At 41.2% G+C, this 21338-nt stretch overlaps 1 protein-coding gene across 3 annotated transcripts in view; it reads left to right on the forward strand.

Annotated features, from left to right (window-relative positions):
* Positions 1 to 21338, forward strand: part of adgrl3.1 (adhesion G protein-coupled receptor L3.1) — a 106443-nt gene that overhangs the window by 77888 nt on the left and 7217 nt on the right. For 2 of the 3 annotated variants that reach the window (XM_029497370.1, XM_029497371.1), the window contains 11 exons: positions 1352 to 1535; positions 5325 to 5447; positions 5629 to 5834; positions 7487 to 7663; positions 8598 to 8807; positions 12293 to 12513; positions 15161 to 15227; positions 15901 to 15992; positions 18683 to 18851; positions 20180 to 20359; positions 20841 to 20934. In XM_029497370.1, coding sequence (XP_029353230.1) covers positions 1352 to 1535; positions 5325 to 5447; positions 5629 to 5834; positions 7487 to 7663; positions 8598 to 8807; positions 12293 to 12513; positions 15161 to 15227; positions 15901 to 15992; positions 18683 to 18851; positions 20180 to 20359; positions 20841 to 20934 — 1723 coding nt within the window. The remainder of the gene's footprint in view (positions 1 to 1351; positions 1536 to 5324; positions 5448 to 5628; positions 5835 to 7486; positions 7664 to 8597; positions 8808 to 12292; positions 12514 to 15160; positions 15228 to 15900; positions 15993 to 18682; positions 18852 to 20179; positions 20360 to 20840; positions 20935 to 21338) is intronic. The other variant, XM_029497372.1, reaches the window with a different exon arrangement.

The following is a 21338-nucleotide window of genomic DNA, read 5'->3' on the forward strand; positions in this document are numbered from 1 at the left end:
TGTTTTCCTTTCCCACTGAGAACACACACATGCAGAAATATACACAAACACACACTTTATTTCTCCATAATTGTCGTTATGGAAGGAAAGACCCTTCAGGTCTCTGATCTGGCTTGAGTGAAAGGCGGATGAGTCAGACGTTCGATGTGCGGATGCCAATAAATAGCTGTCTCTCTCTCAGTCTCCCTGCTACTGAAATTCCCTGCTGTAGACCCCTTTTTACTTGTGTAATGGCACCTGCATTCCTCCCCTCGACTTTCCATCAACCCTCCTTAAGAGATGCACTGAAAGAGCCAGAGTTGACTGAAGGATGAGTGTGTGAATGTGGAAAGGCTGGTTTTCAGTCAGAGCAGGAGAAAGGGGAAAATAAAGAGAGAGACAAGGAATGTGAGATGTGTGTGTTTGATTGCACCTGTGTTCACTTTTTCTGCCTCCCTTGTTCCCAGTGGACGCCTGTCACCATGGACTCACTGAGCTGTTTTATCGCTCTCCCATGCTCTTCTCTTCCCCCCCCCCCCCCCCCCCCTTTCCACCGCCTCTCTTTTCTCTCTCCGTTTCTTTATCTGTCCTAGGGTCTTTTAAGATGTGTGTATCTGGCTATGTGCGGTGTTCATGTCTGAAAATGAGGAGGTGAATTCTTAATATAAAGGAATGTGAGCTGCAGACATAATAAGTATTGTTTCACAGAGGACTTTTCATCTATGCGATCCAACTCTTCTCCATTTGGTTTGGTAATATTTTTGGATTCAAAAACTGCTCTGCACAGCTGGATATGACCCAGCAGACATTATATGATAAAACTCTAATTTCTTCACAGTCCCCCAAGCATAAGTTTTCCAACTCAAAGATAAGACTGTTGCTTAAAAGTAAAAAAAAAAAAAACTGAACCAGGTTTCGGGGTGTAGAAAAATGGTGATTGCAATCAGCTAATTAGCTTAGCTTGATTTTTAGACCATCTGTGATGGATTTTCTTTGGAAACATTCTATTTTAAATGATTTTTTTTTTCCAGGGTAACGGTGGTTGTGGAAATTTTTAAGTGTTGAGTTGAATTTCAAAATGTGCTTTTTATATACTTGGTTCTGTGCTTTTGCTTTTATGTCTGCATGGGAATGCTACATTTGCATTGCTTTTTTTAATGGCCATGATTTGTCCACTTGATACATGATGAATAACCACTGCATTCTCACCGTTGCATCCCGTAGACTTCTACTCTCAGTAGTTCTGGTGCAGCGATACTATTCGTGCTACTTTTTGCATCAAGTCTCACATTGGCATCATTGACTGAAAGTGATTGGCATTTGGTGCGTTCGCTTCCTCGTGTGACCCCTGTGTTTCGTACTGCCGCCCCAGGCTATGGTGGAGACGGTGAATAATTTGCTGCAACCACGAGCCCAGACAGCGTGGAGAGAGCTGCCCACCAGTGAGCAGCTGCACTCGGCCACTCTGCTCCTTGACACCGTGGAGACTGGGGCTTTTATGCTCGCTGACAACCTCCTCAAGACTGACACTGTGCAGGAGACCACTGACAACATCCGTGAGTACATTTTTTTTTTGGTACCTTCTTGTCCTGTAAACACAGTTGGACTGTGAAGGAGCCTGTTGAGATGCCCTTCAGCAAGGCACTTAACCTCTATTTGCTACAGTGGATCAAAACACTGGTTGGGTGCTGAAGGCTGTGACTGCAATGGAAAAGTCTTCGGTGTTGAATGTGCAAATTATGGCTTGGCTAGAACAAAAGCTTTTGCTTTGAAGACTCTACCTGAATACAAAGTAGTAGAGGGAAGAATTTCTAGAGTGTGCCCTCACTTTGGCAGAAATGTGTTTCTTAGATTTCACTGAGTTTTTCCTTTAAAGATCTTACAACAATATAAACCAGCTCAGGCTGCTAAAGATCCAAGAAAATGATGTAATATCATAGTAAGAAGGAGCATTGACAGGAGACATTACCAATTCTGCTGCCTCAGATCTATGTTTTATAATACAAACGAGAAAGAAAGTATACTTTGTAGTTCTTAAACGAATAACATCATCCTGCATGTGGGCAATCAAACTCACACATGTGCTGTACGTAAGAATGAACTTGAGTGAACATGACTGGATATGGAGCAGAGCAATGATGCTGTCTCATGGCCTGAAAGAGAAGTATATTCAAGACTAATGCAGGCAAAAAAAAGTTGTCTAAAAGCAGGATAGATTGGTTAATATTCTCCAAGGCGTACGAAGAAATTGAAAATCAGGTAAACAAACTAACTAATGAACAAAAAACAAGGAAATAATCAACAATGAAATGCCACAACAGAAATTTTGCATAATGGATGAACATTTCTAATAACTTGTGCAACATTCTGTGTTTTCCTTGTCGTAATTTTACTGGTGGTAATCTGAAGTACCCAGTCTATTAAAGAGAAAAAATGTTTCATAGGTGTTTGATCATTTGAGTACAACATTGTGTGATTCATTCTCTCCAATTAGTATTGTGTGGGTGAATTAGCCGAGGAGAAATCTGTTATCTGATGAGACATTAAAGGAGGGTCAAGGACAAGCATGTGCATTACTGTCAAAATCTGATCTTATATGTGGTCCTCCCCTTGTGGGAAGATCTGCTGTGATAACCTGTAACTTAGATCCTGCTGTTAGAATGCTTCATTCTTTCAGTCAGTTAATTCCTTGCTACAAGGACAAATGTTTTGAATTTAGACTGCCTTTGTACCTACTGGGATTTTTAAATGAAACAGGCAAGAAAGAACATTTTCCACTGCGGGTGCAGCGTGCAGATAATAATTGTATTTACAGCTTTAACAGTCTGTTCTATTATGTAGAGCATGTGTGTGAAGATGCCAACGAGAGATCATGATGAAGAGGCCCAGGTTGTTGTGTGAGAGGCTTTGAAGGGTCAAATTTACAGAGAGCCATGGTAATCGAACAAAATACAGGGGGAAAACTGCCCTTGAGGCTTCTAAAGCAGGGATGAATTGTTTGCCAGAAACAATAATTTTTTTCCTTTTTTTTTTTTCTCCTCTCCACTGGTAGGCGGAATTGACAAAGCAGAACAAAGCTAGTTATTATGGCGTTGTGCACATTCTCTTTTTCTCCCTCTCCCTCTGTCATCTCTCCATCATCTCTTCACATCTTGTCTCACCAAGCCACTCATCACTGGGCCATGGAATAAAGCAGAGATACTAGAGAGCAAAAGCCTGCTCTTTGCTTGTAATGCCTCTAGATGATGATATATCAGTGAGCCATCGTTTCATCTGCACCCAGACCAGCGAGTTACGGCAACATCTATGTTTCCCTTGATTATCCTCCTGTTTACCCCGCTTTTGATTTAATGTTTCAAAATTTCCGACACATCATTCGCCCATTACCAGGAATGCATTTCACTCGTGTCACTCAATCAGACATGAAAAGTCGTGGCAGAGCAGTGGGAAACACAGAGAACTCAGGATGATGGGTAAAGAATGAGACCGGATGAGGCTGGATGTGGTTGAAATGAAGCTCTGAAGGTTTGCTTTGCTCACTTAAACATGAACAAGCAAAGAAATCACTGCTGTTTAAGTCACACAACATGGTGATTGCATTTCAGAATTTTGTTCCTATCAAAGGCAGAGATTGTAGGACATAGAGAGGATTCCACAAAATGAGTCCTTCTAACATGACTTTGTCTTGTTCGTGCTCGAGTTCCCTCCTCACAACAACTCCTACACTATTTTACCTTACGTAATTCGAGACTTGTATCTCCTCCAGTTTTTAACTCCTGAGCGCACCACATAAATATGATTACATAAACAGTCATCGAGATGTAGGCTACCACATCTCTGAAGAACTTAAAACAGGAAATTATGTTTTTAAGGAAAATTTTCGTCTCCGCTTTCCTCTTCTTTTTTGTGGTGCTAATCTCCCCTTGTAGCTAATCCAGTGGGCAGATCCACCGTGATTATCGCTACCTTTTATTCATAACTGGCCCGATACCACCTCTCATCTCTCTTTCTCCTCTTACATCCTTGCTTTCCTCTTTTTTCTTTTTTCCTCCCTCTCTCTCTCCACTCTTTCTTCTTTACATGTTTTTTTTCTTCCTCAGAAGAGTGAATGACAAGACTGAATGATTTGAATGACGCGTGTAAAAGAAGCCACTGCAGCTTCTCTGAGCGATAGTATTGTATTGGAGCATTTTTGCCTATGTGGCAGAGTATTAGGCAGATGAATAAATTGTGTTATTATTAGAACCAAATCAGTGATTTAAAGGTAACAGCAATAACAGTGTGCGCGTGTGATAACGATAATGAACAAATGTGTTTCTTAGGAGGAGGATTGTCATGACAAGGATGCTTTAATTAGATTAGACTCAGCGTGTTTTGATACCCCGCCGCTGTGGGTGGGTGTGGATGTGTGTGTGTATGTGCATGCAAGTGTGTGGGTAGGTCTACGTGTTTGTGTGTGTGTGTGTGTGTGTGTATACATAGCTTGAATGTTTAGTTTGGCTCATGTGTAAGTGAGGGACACTTAAACAGTATTTCTTTCTCTTTCTGCCAGTATTTGCATATCAGTGTCTGTGTTTATGTCTGCCTGCTTCAGTCTGCCTCCATCTCCTCTCCACCATAGCTCAGTATCTCTCGCCTTTGTGCCCTATCTATTGTATTCAGTGAGAAAACATGGTCTTCTGTCTGCATATCTCTATTCAAGTCCTCTGCTTGTTTTCCATCTCTCTCATCATGTTGTCTGCTGACGACACTCTTTGTTTTGTTTTGTTTTTTTTAGCTCTTCCCAGCACTTGTCCCTGACCTCCTCAACTTCCTTTCCTTTCACACTCCTCTCCTCTCCTATTCTCATTTCCATTCCAGCATTACCTTGTGTTGTTTATTTGATCAGAGAGCTAATTGCCACGAAAGCAGCGTCTAAATCATCAAATCACTCAGAAACACAAGATAGTGAGACACCAAAGTATAATTAGTCCTTAATTAGAAACTTTATCTAATACATTACAGAGACGTAATCAGGATTGTGCTAACAAACCTGGATGGTAAAATCAGATTCCCACAATACAAGAGAGGGGCTGGATTATTCACCTCGATATGTTGGACCAGTTGCCTGGCGACATCATCGTCTATTTTAGTATAAATATCCAAGTTGTTTTACTTTGGTCAGCATTTTTTCATTTTCTGTGTTTGGATTAAAACTACTTCAGGATTCTTGCCTGCTGTATTCTGCTGTGAAGCACTTAGTAAGAAAACATGGTTGTTACAAGGGCTGCAAAACAAAATATGATGTAATGTGCTCTACTATGACTCGATATCAGGTTGTGTGTGTGTGTGTATGTGTGTTCCAGAGTTGGAAGTGGCCAGGCTGAGCACAGATGGGAACCTTGCAGACCTGACGTTCCCTCAGTCAGAACTACATGGAAACTCCATTCAGCTGTCAGCCAGCACTCTCAAACAGCACGGCAGAAACGGTAGAGGAGAAATCTCACACTCTCTTTCTCCTAATCTTTAAATGAACCCACTTTCTCTATTTTTACCACTTGCAATCTGTCTGTCTATTTCTGTCATCATGATTTGAGCTACATAAACTCACAAATGATCAAACCCACCTCTGTTTTTTTTTTCCTTCTTCTTCTTTGTGCCTTTTCTCAGGTGAGATCAGGATGGCCTTTGTCCTGTACAGGAATCTGGGTTCATACCTTTCCACTGAGAATGCCAGCGTTAGACTGAGCAGTGAGGCGGTCTACCCTAACTACTCTGTCATCGTCAACTCTCCGGTCATTACTGCATCCATAAACAAGGAGAGCAATAAGGTTTACCTGTCTGAGCCTGTAGTCTTCACAGTCAAACACCTGCAGGTGGGTAATGTGCAGAGTGATAACTTGTTTTTATGAACAATACAAAAACGAACTAGCTGGATGATGCTGTAGGAAAAAAAATTATTATAAGGCTGGGGATTTATATCAACAAATTCCATGAAACAGACCATCTCATATTTCTGGGCAAAATCTAGCATGACCAAGCACAACAGAGTAAGTGTGATAGAGTCTGAAATTACACAAGACAAAGGAAACACAGAACAGACGAACATAAAGAAATGTGAGTCTAGTGTCAGAAAAAAATCAATTAATAATTTTTTCTATTATCATGTAGTATTCGTATTTCCAAAGCTTTAAATACTTTGCCTTGCATAGGTTTCCTCCCAAAGACATCATTGGTGACTCTAAATTGTCTGTAGGTCTGAGTGTGAGTGGTTTTTGGTCTGTGTCTGTCTCTGTGTGTTGGCCCTGTGATGGACTGGCCACCTGTCCACGGTGTACCCTGCCCCGCCCTCACATAGAGTGAGCTGGGATTTGCTCCAGCACTCCCTGTCGCCCAGAAACAGATAAGCGATAGAAGAACTTATGCAGAATGCTGAAAGATAAACTACCACAGAGATTTCCACAGAGATCCTAACCCTTATTGCAAACAACTTTCTGATGTTTTCCTTCATTACCATGAACGTAAGTGATAAAAACTCAGCAATGAGAAAAATGTGTATTTATAGATGCCAACAGATGAACTATTTATCATTGTTTAGTTAAAAAAAAAAAGAACAGCAGCACCCAGTTGTGTAAAACTTTTTAAAAACTGAAATTAGAGAGGAGAAATAAATCAGATATGGAAAGTTGAGGTCTAAATGGGATTTATTACAAAAAACACAATGGCAGCATTATCGTTAGATCACAGCTGTCTGTGGAATAACCAGAGCTTTGGGTTTGAGACATGGAAACGAGTCAGACCACAAAACTTTTCAAATCTTATGTCCTGAGCTGTAAAAAAATAAGAAGTGACAGACGTAAACATACACAGCTGGAAAGTTCTATGTTTACATAAACACAGATGGTTCTAGCTAGTAGCTATGTAGGCAGTAAAAATGTCTAAAGTACCGTTTTGAGGAAATCATGTTCAAATTCTTTGTCTGAAACTTAAGTAATTGCCACACACTCAATAAAACCACAGTTGTTTCATATTTCTTCACATTTTATTAATTGTTGTGGTTGTTGCAACAGTTTGACTTTCCCATCTTACAAATGTTGATCCAGTTGGTTATCCAGTTTGTTGGCCAGAAAAGAGATCCTCACTGTTTAGCTTGATCATTTTGAAATAACTTTACTCACCAAACACGCACAGCTTCAGTAGTTTACACAAGCAGCTCCTACACAAGCAGCTCTGACACAGCACTTTCACCTCCTGCCATGGCTCCATGTTTATTTGTTGCTGTATTCTCTCATTCTGTGCCTTCTGTTTGTTGTTTTGTTGTTGATGACTCCCTGTCTGTATTTATTTCTCTCCATCACTCTCTCCATCATTTCCTCCCACCAATTTTCTCACTTTTTTTGGCTCCCCCACCCCTGTATGCTTCCACCTCCTCGTGACTGAATGTTTTTTCTCTGTCTCCCTGCTCTCGCATCTCTTCTCTTCATTGTCTCTCTCTCATTCACGTATTCTCCTCCTCCCTTGCCTCCAGCATTCAGAAGAGAACTTCAATCCCAACTGTTCGTTCTGGAGCTACTCCAAACGCACCATGATGGGATTCTGGTCGACGCAGGACTGTCGTCTGCTGGCCACAAATCGTACACACACCAGCTGCTCTTGCACACACCTCACCAGCTTTGCAGTGCTTATGGCCCATGTGGAGGTCAAGGTACGTGTTTTTTTTCTGTCGTCCCTACCAGAAGGGGATGGGCAATATCAAAGGGTCAGTTATTCATCATTTGATTAGCAGTGGCTGGTTGAGAGAAGGAAGAGAAGGAGACAATAACATCTGGAAAATAGATTATGACTGTGCAGAGCCAATCATACTTGGCAGAAGAAATTTTACAATTGATTCGTCAGGCACGATAATGACACAGGTTTGACGAAATGTAATTGTGAATTATATAAAGTTGTGTGTTACCCACAGAATTACATTTAATTTGCTATAAAAACTTCCCTCTGAGGCAGGCGCTGCTGGTTTTATTTTAGTGCAAAGATTATAGTTGACAGATCATAAAAAGAAATCCTTTATTTTGATATTCTTGAGCCAAAGTGGGCAGTGGATAAAACCCTCATTGTCTGACTTTGTGTGGGATAAATACCTTTTGTCTATCTTTTATGACGTTAAGACCAAGTTCCTTCTCAGAATTCCGCTCTTAGCTCTGGATAATGTGTGACACCCAGTCCCTCCCTCTGGGCCAGAGGATGTGTGTTACTTCTAAAGGGGTCATGGTCAGACTTCGCTGGCAGCCACTATGTGAACACAGTGTGAGGGTTTGAGCAGTAGATCCATCACAGCAGTGCTATGTTGAACATTGCTCTGCCTGCCAGGTTGCAGGACACTGATGGATAGAGCCAGCACACCTGTGCAACGCAGCGTAACGCTGTGGCCCTGAACGCTCAGCTACACACAACCACACTCACATCGAGGGTCGGGGGGGCTGGTTTGTCTGTGTGTCTGTTTCTATAGCATGTTTTGTTTCTGCTGCAACATGATGTGACGTAAGCAAACTAAAACAGAACATAGTTACATACAGCACATGTAACCCCTTATTTAATATTCCACTCAAGCTTATTGCTCTCTTTTATCGTACATTTCACAGAAGGCAGACAGCATGCATGACCTGCTCCTGGATGTAATCACGTGGGTGGGGATCCTGTTGTCGCTGGTGTGCCTGCTTATCTGCATCTTCACCTTTTGCTTCTTCCGTGGACTGCAAAGCGACCGCAACACCATCCACAAGAACCTCTGCATCAGCCTCTTCATTGCTGAGTCACTGTTCCTGGTTGGGATCAACAGGGCCGATCAGCCAGTAAGATGTGCAGGGTTTGGTTTGTGTGTGTGTGTGTGTTTCTTTGTTCAACATGGAGCATCAGTGTGCGTATTCTTACTAGTTTGATAACAAGACTGTGCCTTTTTATTCATTTAATGTTGGCACAGGCCTGGCGTTACTGTCGGCACTGAGTATATAGCAATGTTGGCAGACTAAATACTGAAATGTTTACTACCTTGATGTCAGTGGTTAACCACATTACCGCTACATGAATAAGAAACAGCAGATCTGGTACATGCAGAGTTCAGAAACAGAAATTTCAGGGTTACAGTTAAACAAACCATATGTGTGCAACCAAAAAGTCTTGATTGAATGCAACATTTTTCCCATGAATTGCGAAAGGAAATGGAGACAAAAACAGAGTTTACTGGCATGATCCTTTCCACACAGGCTCAGTTTTCCATGACATCACTACTATGCTGACTGGCGGACAAGTTGTCATCTGTCATCATATGACATTAATTCACAAACCACAGCCAAACAGTCCAACAAACTTCTTAACAGCATTATTATACAAGCTTCTTGTAAGGCAAAGTAACCTGAATACAAAAAAATTGTATAGAAACTAATTTAGCTCTCCGGTGTCCATTCCCAAATGCAGAAATAATTCACAATGCAAAGTACATATTACATACTGCTTCTTTTGTAAAGCAGTCCTGCATTCTCAACCAAACTGATAGATTTTTAACCACTAGTCATAACCTAATTGGCCAATTTCTGTTCTACACACCTTTTTCCCAAATATTTCCAGACTACATCTATCTATTACGATTAATGATGCATGCCCTTTTAATGCTCGTGCATGCGCTGTGCTAAGATTTTGCTGCTCACCGCGGCGGTAGAAGAGGAACAATAGCACAATCGAAATACGGAAATACGAAATACGGAAATAGACCCACTCTGCCTCTACAATAAACAAACATTTGATTACAGCTTGCTCCTTGTTACCTTGTTAACCAGCAAAAATTAGCATGTTACCAGTAAAGGCCGGTCGATCTATGTTCTACATAAAATATAATTTGGGCAAACTATTAAATTGGACTGTTTTTGTTTAGTTTTTTTGTTTTTTTTTACTGTGATAGAATATGTACATATGTAATGTCTTTTCATATAGTAATATTCTCCTATCTGGTTTTGTAAATGTGTAAGAGACTTGTACGTTTTCGGTACAACAAATGCATCATTTGCAGTTATCCTAATGACACTCATAACAAATAGTCCTGCCCCTGAGAGTATGGGTTTTTTGTTGTTGTTGTTGTTGTTGTTGTTTGTTTGTTTTTGTTTTTGTTTTTTTTTTGCCAACCAAGCAGAATTTGTGAAGCAAATTTTGCATATCAGCCAACCAGCCAATATCAAGCTCCATCCATAATATTGTACAGTGCAATGCAATTTTGGCTTATCTGTTGGGGTCCACTTGGTCTGCACTGTCTTGAGTCCATGCTGTATAATCCATATGGTCGACATTCAGTATTCCAATCTTGGATTAGGGTTTTAAACCACATTATGGTGAAAGCATTGGAAGGAAAATCTAATGGGACAGATTGTGAGATCATTCCTTTTGGCGAGGTCACACGCATATAGTCAACACAAAGTAAACTAAACACTGTGGATTCAGAGTTTGTGGATGCCTTAGTGCAAAGTAGCCAATATTTTTTTTCTTTTTTTTTTTATCTACAAACTGGTTGGATTACTGTGAAGTGTATGTCTGTCGGGGAGGAAGTGCTTCAGGCTGTATCGTTTATCTCCCCCAAAGTATTGAAGAAGTCTTAGAGCCACCTCAGGCCTTTAGATTCTGCTGCGCGCTCAGTGAGAGAGCATTCTTATTGCAAATGAAGAGACAGAACAAATTTTGATAGACTACGTTTTGATATTGAGGTTTGTGTACTTCTATGTTTGTGTGTTTGTGTGGGAGGGATCATGTTTCTTTGTCATCCATGCGTGCTGCTGTATTTATGCGTGCCGTTTTCCTGTTAATTACTGGTGACTATTTGTGACCCCCATTAACATCTTCAGCGTCACTTAGCTCGCAGCCGGTTAAGCCAGTAATTCCAGCAGGAAAAGTAAATGACTTTGCATAATCAGCCCGTTTTTCTTTTTCTTTTTTTTTTTTTTTTTTTAACCTGTGTGTGCTTGCAATGTGTCTGTGTGTCTTTGCCTGTGTGTGTAAGCTACACTGTGCGATCATTAGAAATGGAAATGAGTGACTCCCTCGGCCCCTAAACTCATTGTCTCTCAGACGTTAGGTAATTGTCTCTCACTGCAAACCCCTCCATTATAAAAGTCTGTCTGTTAGCGCTCCCATTCAGTGATTTAGGAGTGACTCTTTAGATTAGAACATTGCCATGAACGTGACGGTCCAAATCTCACCGCTCATTTGCCTTTGCTTCCTAAGCACTCCTCTTTTCATCCAATCTTATTGCTGAAAATTTGAGTGCAATTTCCGTTTTGATGACCCCTTTTTTATATTCCTACTGCTCATTCACTGACACTTTGTATTTCTGTATTTGTTTTTTACATTGAGGACAGTCTCTCACTGGGGTTTTTCTTAAATATTTTATCGTGTGCCTCTCTAACTTTCCATTTACCTGTCTCTATTCACTGCTTTCTGTCCGTGTGATTTCCATTCACTCCCTTCAATGTGAATGGCTACTACTGCTCGGCACAAGTAGCTACCGATGTGACTTTTTGAAAAAATTGGTATCGGATTATTTCCATTTCACAACTAACTAAATTAACTGTGTTTTGAATATGTTAAACACACAGTTCAGCTCAAATAAAATTATTTTTTATATCGACAACTATTCAGTACCTGAACGGATGTCACTGCCTGCTTCTTTCCAAATTCGTTTTCATACCAATTTACCGAGTTTTTTTTTTTTTTTTTTTTTTTAAGCAGCAGCAGTTCCATTTATTTTGTTCACTCTTCGCTTACAATCATATTGTATTTTCAACCGTGCTTCCAAGTAATTTGCTCTCCTCACCACCTTAGCCCCGTCCTTTCTCTAAGCCCCCTTATGAAAGCGCTTTTCTCCTTCTGTTTGAGATGCGGTCAATCAGCACGGGCTGCAGCACCAACTTGTCACTTGTGTTTCCCCATTTATCTTCCTTGATGACTTGTAGATTGCAGATGTTGAGTAAAGCATGAAGGGGGCTTGACTAATATTGTTATCGTGAAGTGATTTTGAGTTATTCTGTCACAAGTAATTGCCGTCATACTGCATGATGATTGTGCGCTCCCTCTGTTCTTTCTTGTTTCAGCCCCTCTCTCTCCTTGTCTAGTCCAGTGTTGGTAGCCCAATTTTTGTGAACATGGTAAAGTTTGCCTAATAGCCTTATTGCCTGGAGTGTCTGATCTTTTTTCCACTAACTCATCAATGCCAGTGTTCACTAGTACTTCCTCAGCAGTGTTGTGTGTACTGTTACTGTAATTTTAAATCCTCCTCATTTTTTCTTTCCTTCTCCAGATTGCCTGTGCAGTCTTTGCGGCCCTGCTCCATTTCTTCTTCTTGGCAGCCTTCACCTGGATGTTCCTGGAAGGGGTGCAGCTCTACATCATGCTGGTAGAGGTGTTTGAGAGCGAACACTCAAGGACTAAGTACTTTTACCTGGCAGGATATGGAGTGCCTGCTGTCATAGTTGCTGTCTCCGCTGCAGTGGACTACAGGAGCTACGGCACTGACCGAGTGTAAGGATAGAGGGTTGGTGAAGAAGGTGTGGTGTGAAGGAAGGATGGATGGTGGGGCAAGTGGAGAAAAGGGAGGGATGATGGAGTGCCTGCTGTCATTTTGGCTGTGTCTATCGCAGTGGATTCTACAAGCTGTGGCATCTCTGAAGAGTTAATACAGAGTGGTTGAGAAGCAAGAGAGGCAGCGAGGGATGGAAGAGGGGGAGGGAAGAATTGGGGACAAGCAGAGGAGGATGCACCACAGAGTGCCTGCAGGAGCACAGCAGCGACAATGTGTGAATATGGAAGGATTTAACTGGCAGAGTAGAAGGAGGTGGTGCACAGTTGAGCAAACTGAGGGAGAGAAGGAGTGGATTAAGTGTGAAAATGTGAGAATGGTGGAATGGAAAGAGGAACAGTAGAGTAGTGAGTGTGTGCACACATCCATACTGACTTCCCTGGAGGAAATGTGGAGTGCTGAGCGGGATGAGAACATACATTAAGAGCACATGGTATCTTATTCATGCATGCCTGACTTGTTCTAAAGGCGACTTGGTGCAAATCCACAAAAGGCAGGCAGCATCTCATTCATATGAATTATTTGCATAATAGGCCACCTACAAACGCACAGGAGTGAACACAGGGGTTTCACATGCATGACTCGTCCACTCCGTTTAAGCTGTGACTCTGAAAAGAGGCCAGCATTTTATTCATGCTGTGCATATGCATATTATGGTCATAATATTCGTCCATGTCTATGGCCTCTTCTCCCTTCTGCAATTGTATCAATGCAGAAATACTCAAGAGGAGATAATCAATGTAGACATTTTATTCAAAAACTTGTGCTAGAAAAATCTCATTTGCTAATAACTGAGCAGTTCCATACAGAAAGTGAAAAATGACAGGCCACAATGGGACTGTTAGATGATTTACAGCTCTAATGCTGCTTCTGGGGGCCTTTTTGTAGATCAGACTTTGCAGCTTTCCAGTACCTACGTGTCACTTCATAGAGGTTTAAAGATGGGAAAGGGTTGAATTTAGCAGTGTTTAACCATCAAGCCACACCAATCCTTATGCCACTGAGATCAATATTTCATTGTGGAATGATCATTAAAACATGAGAGCCTGAATGCCAAGCTCTGGATGAATAATCAGACTGCATGCCATTAGCTGGGAGGCTGGGAGACTTGTCTTGAGACAATAGCTATGGTTTGACAGTAAAAATGCAAAATGAAGTCATATGTTTGGAGACAATAACGTAGCACATCACACAAATCCAAGACAAATCTGTGAAGGTGTAAATTATTAATTTCATCGAAGAATGAAAGAATATTGTTCAAATTTATATTTCTCCCACACGACTAGTGTGTCTGCTGTTCATGGCGTTGCTAAAATGTGACGCAACTATTTTCATGGCAAAGTACCTTTCATTAAAAGTAGATATTACCTTATGTGACTCATTTATCAGACCAGTCTTTAAAATGGCACAGCTTATCATGTTTGACATAACACATTGAGACAAAACCTCTGAAAATATCATCTGCTGTCCCTGCTGTGTCACCTTGACACATAGCACTCCCCACCTTCCCCCATATTAGCCAGTGGCACCGACCCTCTCACGTCGCATAATGAAGGTGGCTATGACTTAGCAAAGGAGCCCTAACGGAGGATATGGTGACACAGTCAAGAACCCGTAATGGAGGGCTCTCTAATGTGGTGGAAATTGAAAGATTAATAATTCAAAAGCAGCTGGTCATGAATCAGTCGGCCATTTTGCTCCAGTGGTATCTATCTGGCACCTTTTTTCTGCCACCCTTTGGGTCTGACCTCAGTGCAGGGAGCTTTGGGACTTTTTTTGACCCCTCCCCTGCAAACCACAATTGATGAGTGAAGATCTTTGGGAAAATATAATTTAGCAGAAAGCAGTACATTATTTATTACTAATGCTAACCTTGTGGTTAAACCGCTTGTTTGTCTGTGGATGTGTGTATGTGCTTGTGTGCGTGTGCGTGCGTGGTTATGTTATTTGGTGTATTTGTGCATGTCTTCTGTCTCTGAACCTGTGTGTGTGTGTGTTTGTGTGTCCTTTAACCTCACCACAGCCACTCCCAGACTCCATAAATAGCCTGGTATGAGGGCTGCATCCATAACTCAGTATTCAAATGAACACAGCCATGTCATATTTCTGCGACCAGAGGATGTGGCTGTGTCATATATCTGTGCCCTGAGGGGGAAGTAAAGGCTTATTTATCACAGGTTCTCATCCCATGCTGTCTTTCCCTTTGTGTATCATATAAATTCCAGGTGTGTGTATACTATAGTGTATTTTTCTCTAACCTCCAAGACCTCTCACTGTTCTCCATCTCTTTCACTTTTTTATCCACCCCAATTCCTTTTGTCCTCCCTCTATCACGATGCATTTGATTTACTGTATGGAATGCAATGTATTGCTTTCCTCCATGCATGTGTGTGTGTAACTGTGATGCATGTCCTGTCCTCTGATGGTAAATCCTTGCTACCCTACATCCATCTGAGACTGGAGCATGTTTTTAATCCCGATGTGTCCTTCCTCTCTCCTGTTCTCCTTTCCTTTGTTTTTCATGCATGATGTCTCTCTCCTGCTGTCTCTCCGTCTTCCTCACTTCTTATCTTCTGCTGTCTCTCCTAGGTGCTGGCTGCGATTGGATACATACTTCATCTGGAGTTTCATAGGCCCTGCCACACTCATTATTATGGTGAGATAAACATTCATTCTTCACTCACTTTTACAGTAGTATAGTGCTACGTATTCAGAGTAAACCATGTAGCGTAAGTGCATGTATATATATATATTTATAGATGTGTGTATATTTGAGAGAGAGAGAGAGAAAATGAAAGTGATGGGACATGTTCCCCGTTACATGAATTTCATATGTACAGTGATGTTCTGTACTCATTTTAGAAATGTCAGCCAGGCTGTCACTGATATTATTGGAGCTTTAAGCAGGTGCAGTGCAGGTGGGAGCTCTGTTAAGACTACTCCCAATGGTAACTTGACGCAGCCTTGGAGACCTAGCACAACAACCCAGATGAGTAATTATGAAACCACCCTATCTAAGCATTGACAGGGCAGTGGAAGAGACAGCAACTGAGCGAATTGGATTTCTATTATAACAATGATCCTTGATGGCAATAATGACTGCTATATTTTCCCTCGTGCTCAGCTGCTGTATTTTCATAAATGCTGCAGCACATAAAGGGTTTGTTGATTGTGGGCTGATACTGTGTCCCCAAGCCAATTACTGCTAGAAGGGAAAATAAAATGATATACACTGCGTGTGAGTGAATTGTTGTGGGGACATTGTGTCTTTAATTAGGCTTATTGCTGCAGAATATTAACTTGTACATGTTTGTGCCTGTGTTTTTCAGCTGAATGTAATCTTCCTTGGTATCGCTCTTTATAAGATGTTCCATCACACAGCCATTCTCAAACCAGACTCAGGATGTCTGGACAACATCAAGTAAGTGCATGTGTGTAGCCATCCTGCTGTACGAATGCTCTTGCATGACTGTTGGCCAATTCCACATTTTGGAAAGTAAAAAGTTATTCACAGTTTCGTAGATGATTAGACCGATATGTATAGTATTGGGGAAAAACAATGCATGGCTGGGACCAGTAATAGAAAAACAACATTAACATCAGAAGAGAGGGAAACACTTGTCTGTCCAAAATCTACATCCCAGCACTTCGAAGCTCGCAAATCTGTTCACCTTGTCTGTAATTTGTACATGAACCTGTCTAAAAAGCTTTGTCGTGGTGGTTCATGTCAAACGACTTTCTGCAAAATGAGGAATATTTGATTTTAAGCTTTTTCTTTTGTACTTTAGCTAACATTTGAGGCATTCTGTTTTAACAGTGAGCGCTAGATATTGTTACCAATAAACACAGCAATGCAAACTGTTTACAGTGATTATGCTAAGCTAAACTTAAAGGCGGCTGGCTCCATCTTTACATTTACTGTAAGACATGAGAGTGGTATTGATCGTCTCATCCAACTCCTGGCAGTAAAGCAAAGTCTGTTTTCTAAAATGTCAAATTATCCATTTTAGATATAGCAGACTTTCTTTTTTTTTGTACGTCAGCATCTCACATTAAGTGCATTTCACCTGTGTTTGACGTTATTTTAAGAAACTGCTCATTGAATTCACTGTTGCTTAGATCACTCTGAGTAAGACACTGAAATATGACTTTATTCCCACAGACCACTGAAACTCTGTCTGCTAAACTAACTAATCAGGATTGCGTTATTTCTTGTTTCAGTGCAGCTCAAGACAAAGGCCTGGGTCTAATTAAAACAATGTGCCATGGCTCAGAGCTCAATGTCTTACTGAGGCATAGCTCGGATTTTATAATGTAAATTACCGCGTGGCTTACTCATGTGATTTATCATTTAAATATACTGCCAATGTATCTTTCTTGACAGCAGTTTTAAATAGGACTTGAAGTGGGAATCGTTTCAGGCTTAAAGACGGACAGCTGATCCTTGCATCAGTGCAGTTCAGGGGAATGTAATCATAAGGGTGCTGAAAGATAAAATTAAAGATCCATTTGGAATATAACTCTTTTGTATCGCTTTCTTTCTGATCCCTTTTAACAAGGTTTCCTAGCCTCTCTGAGCACACTGAAGGCTGAATAGATTTTGATCTTTTTCACTTCATTAGTCATGTCTTATTTTGCTTCATTTACTTATTAATCATCATCCTTCCTGTTGTATCTTATCTTTTTTTTCTTCCTTTTGCTTTCTTTTGTCTCTTTAACTCCAAGCAATCATGTGTTGTCTTTGTTGTGGATTGGCTCTGGTAAGGCCACTCTCCAATCAGATGCCTGTTGACTTCCTGAGATATTTTGACTGACTTGCTTATGATTTTTGTTTGTCTGTAGAACCTGCTCAGAGTCTTTGCATATTCCTAAATCAACAATTAATCTGACTTGTAAAATGAATTACTTGTTCATTTGTGATTTGTGAGCTCCCATGACCTATAGACCTAATGTGCTGTTGAAATATCATAATAGTGAGATGTGATGAGGGCACACAGAGTTGAGAAGGGAAACCATGACTCAAGGGAGCACTGGAGGGAGAGGTGAAATGGAGGGATGGAGAAGAAAGGGATGAGTGTACCCTTTATTGAAGTGGGTAGTCAGACGAGCTTTATTGGAGGTTCTGTCTCGCCTGAATGGTGCCACAGAGGGCAACATCGAATCAATCACCTCAGTCTCACTCACTTACTCTCCTCTTTTCTCCCTTCCTTTCTCTTAACTCTCCTAATATCACCCCCTCTGTCTTTTTCTCCGACCCCCCGTCCCCTTGTCTTTCCTTCTTCTCCTCCATCCCTCACTGAAGAGGTGATCACTACCCAGTCAGCCAATCAAATTAACAGCCATCATCGCAGCTGTGGCGGACCTGAAACTGTGACCTTTACTGAGAAATGTCATTTATAATGGCTGTAATGTCCATCTACTTACTGCCCAGTGGAGCCACATACCACACTCAAATGCACACGCTCAGACAAGGGCTCGTGATCCATACACATGCCTTGACATGACCAAAATTTTGACATTTGGTCCTTATGATTCATTTCTGCGTAGGCTTTAATTCCATTAAAATATTGCCATTTCAGTCGCCATAACAGACTTCAGGACCCACATCATCATGTGAAAATGTTTTTTACCCTCTGCTGTGCACTTTGAATCACAGTTTGGATGGATCTTAAAATGAGTCACACATTCTTAATTTTCTCTATACCGTGGCTGACGTCAACAAGCTTAAACCCATCCCTTCCGCTGTCGAAATGGTATCTAGATGAACTAATCGACTTTTTCTTCTTTTCTCTCAACCCTTTCATGAGACTATGATTCTTTTAGGCAAAACCTCCCACTGTTTCCTTCATCCCACTCTTGCAGTGATTGAGTTCTGAATGAACCTCCCTAACCCCTTTCTCTGGCCTCACAGTCCCATATGCATCAAATGGCTGAATAGCTTTTCTGATCTCAGGAAAGAGACAATCCTCTCATACTACCCTACTTACGACCTGTAGAATAAACCTTTCACATTATGGGACATAGTAAACAGTCATGTTGGCATAGGATAAGATATTGGATCAAACTTTATTTAAAATGGGCATGCAGTAAATGATTTTTCCCTCCCTGTAGGTCTTGGGTGATTGGGGCCATAGCTCTGCTGTGTCTGCTGGGCCTGACCTGGGCTTTTGGACTGATGTATATCAACGAAAGCACCGTGATCATGGCCTACCTTTTCACCATCTTCAACTCTCTGCAGGGCATGTTCATATTCATCTTCCACTGCATTCTGCAGAAGAAGGTGAGGGTGACACACAAAGCCGGACAGAAATAGATAGTCAGTGCGATGGGCAAAAATAAAAACACACAAACACACACAGACACACCAGCTTGCATTGATCAGCAGGGACACCAAAAATATCTGCAGAGCTGACAGGTTTGATTGGTCATTCAGCAACCCTACTGGCGGCTCAATTCTCATATTTTCTCTCTCACCGCCTTTCTTAGTTGTCACTGTGTTGACAGCAGGTAACAAACTGAGCTGCTCATCTTCAACCAAGAGAAAAGAAAGTTTTTCATCAGCAGGCAGGGTCATCATGCCCGAAATAGCATTGAAATTTTGGTAACATTTAGATCTAGTTATTTAAAAATTTTGGAAATCAACGTTTCTGCAAAATTCCCAGTTCATTATAAGGTCATTTTACCTTTATACCCTCATATATCTGTGTGTGTGTGTGTGAGTGTGAGTGTGTTTTTCCGGTTTCTTTGGCCTAGAGTATTAGATGCATTTGTGAGCACATACATAGCGCTTTTAAAACTTGAAATATATGTAGCTTCCAGGAAGAGCCTACACGTCCTGGGATATTTTTACAGGGTCTCCCACACACTGTCAGTGCCTGGGAGTACACAAGAGATGCAGGATATGGAAAGAAAATTCATCAAATGCTTAATACTCTCGTCTGGCTGCAGTCCCACAGAGAGTTTTTAGTTTTAGTGTACAACCAGTAAACAAGTCTTGTGTGTGTGTGTTCATGTGTGTGGAAGCTAGTGTGCAGTTTACTTAGGTATGTGTTAGGCCGTGGGATCAGGTATCTTGAGAGATGTCCTCAGAACAGTGCTGAGGTTGTTTTTGGCTGTAGCCCAAAGTGGTTTCTCTCAAGATGCATGGAGCAACTCACCACACAGCTGTTCAAACAGAGCATGTGACAATCCAATCCAGCCAGTCCAACAAGCTTGTTAAAAAGCAATTACAGTCCTATTTGTTCTAACTTGATTGTGATCTAAATGCAGATGTTTTGTGTGTGCAAGTGCATCATATATCTCCCCAAGGAATGGCTCCGTTTTAGATGGATGTGTGGTAGTAATAACTTTAGGGATCAGATGTTGATGTTAAAGTTTATGGAGTTAATCCTTTAATATCCAGATTTTTTATGGATTTTCTGTTTGCACAAAGGCTTTGAGTAAGAAAGGAAATGAACAGGAACACTATATCAGCTTAAGGCCTCCCAGTCACTCCCTTGCTTGGTATGTCATCTTCAAACTATGTTGCCATATGCGTAAGGTCAAAGTGGAACATCAGTCAGTTCCTGCACGTCCTTCATATATCTTTTTTTTACCTCCCCTGCCCAGGTGCGCAAAGAATATGGCAAATGTCTGCGCACTCATTGCTGCAGCGGCAAGAGCGTGGAGACCTCCATCTCCTCTTCCAGTAAGACCACGACCTCACGGACCCCAGGCCGCTACTCCACAGGCTCACAGGTGAGCTTACCTGCCTGCACACCTGGACGCTACAGCACAGCAGACTCTCAGGTGAGGCCAGAGAACGCCATGGGGATTTTGGGTTATCATTGTTCACTTTCAACTAGTTTTATTGTCAGCAGAAGTGAACCATGAAAAAAAAAAAAAAAAAAGCACGGTTAAATGTAGAGCTTGTATTTTTATTTTGTGTTGAAAGTGAGATAACCCAAACCCTGACCAAGATCTTTACATATTGATACTGAGCTCAGGTAAATGGAGCTTAAGTGGAATTGATGGGTGATTATTTTTCCCCACCTGTGTCTCTCTTGCTGGCCGTTCCTTTACTTTTGTTTTTACTGCCTCTCCTGCACTAATTTACCCTTTGTTTGCACACCATACCATTTTGTATTGTTTCCTGCCAATTTTTTTTTTCTCTTTTTTATCATCATGTCTTGTCTTTTATTCTTGCTGCTCCTCTTTATCTTTGCCCATGCCTTCTCCACCCCTTTCCCCCATCTCTGTTTCCATTTTGCTTCTCTTCCTCCCTGTATAGAGTCGTATCAGGAGGATGTGGAATGACACAGTGAGGAAACAAGAGTCCTCCTTCATCACTGGAGACATCAACAGCTCTGCCACGCTCAACAGAGGTAACCATGGGATACCTACTATTTGCATCCTCATCATTGTCACAATGTCTACTTTATTAATAGTGGGAGGCTCAGTCAGCATACGATGTCATTTAGTAAAGTGGTGGGAGTCCAAACTTCTAATAATGGTACTTTGTTCTTGTAGAGAGGAAGATTAGCAGAATTGAGAGTAAATATCATTTAGTTTTATTTAGTTTTTTTTTTTTGCTGCCTCAAATGATGACTTATAAGAAAAGCATTTTTCGACCTTACTGTTGTTACTACTAAAACTTTTTCCGGTTTGTGGTCACATTATAAATCTACACCATGTAGAGTTGACTGTGATACAGAGGGCTTTGATATCTCTTGTTCCAAGGATAGCAGTAGAAATCCTCAAAGTTAAAAACATATGTTCAACCCTTTAT

Source organism: Echeneis naucrates, chromosome 1, assembly GCF_900963305.1.
Source record: "Echeneis naucrates chromosome 1, fEcheNa1.1, whole genome shotgun sequence".
NCBI lineage: Eukaryota > Metazoa > Chordata > Actinopteri > Carangiformes > Echeneidae > Echeneis > Echeneis naucrates.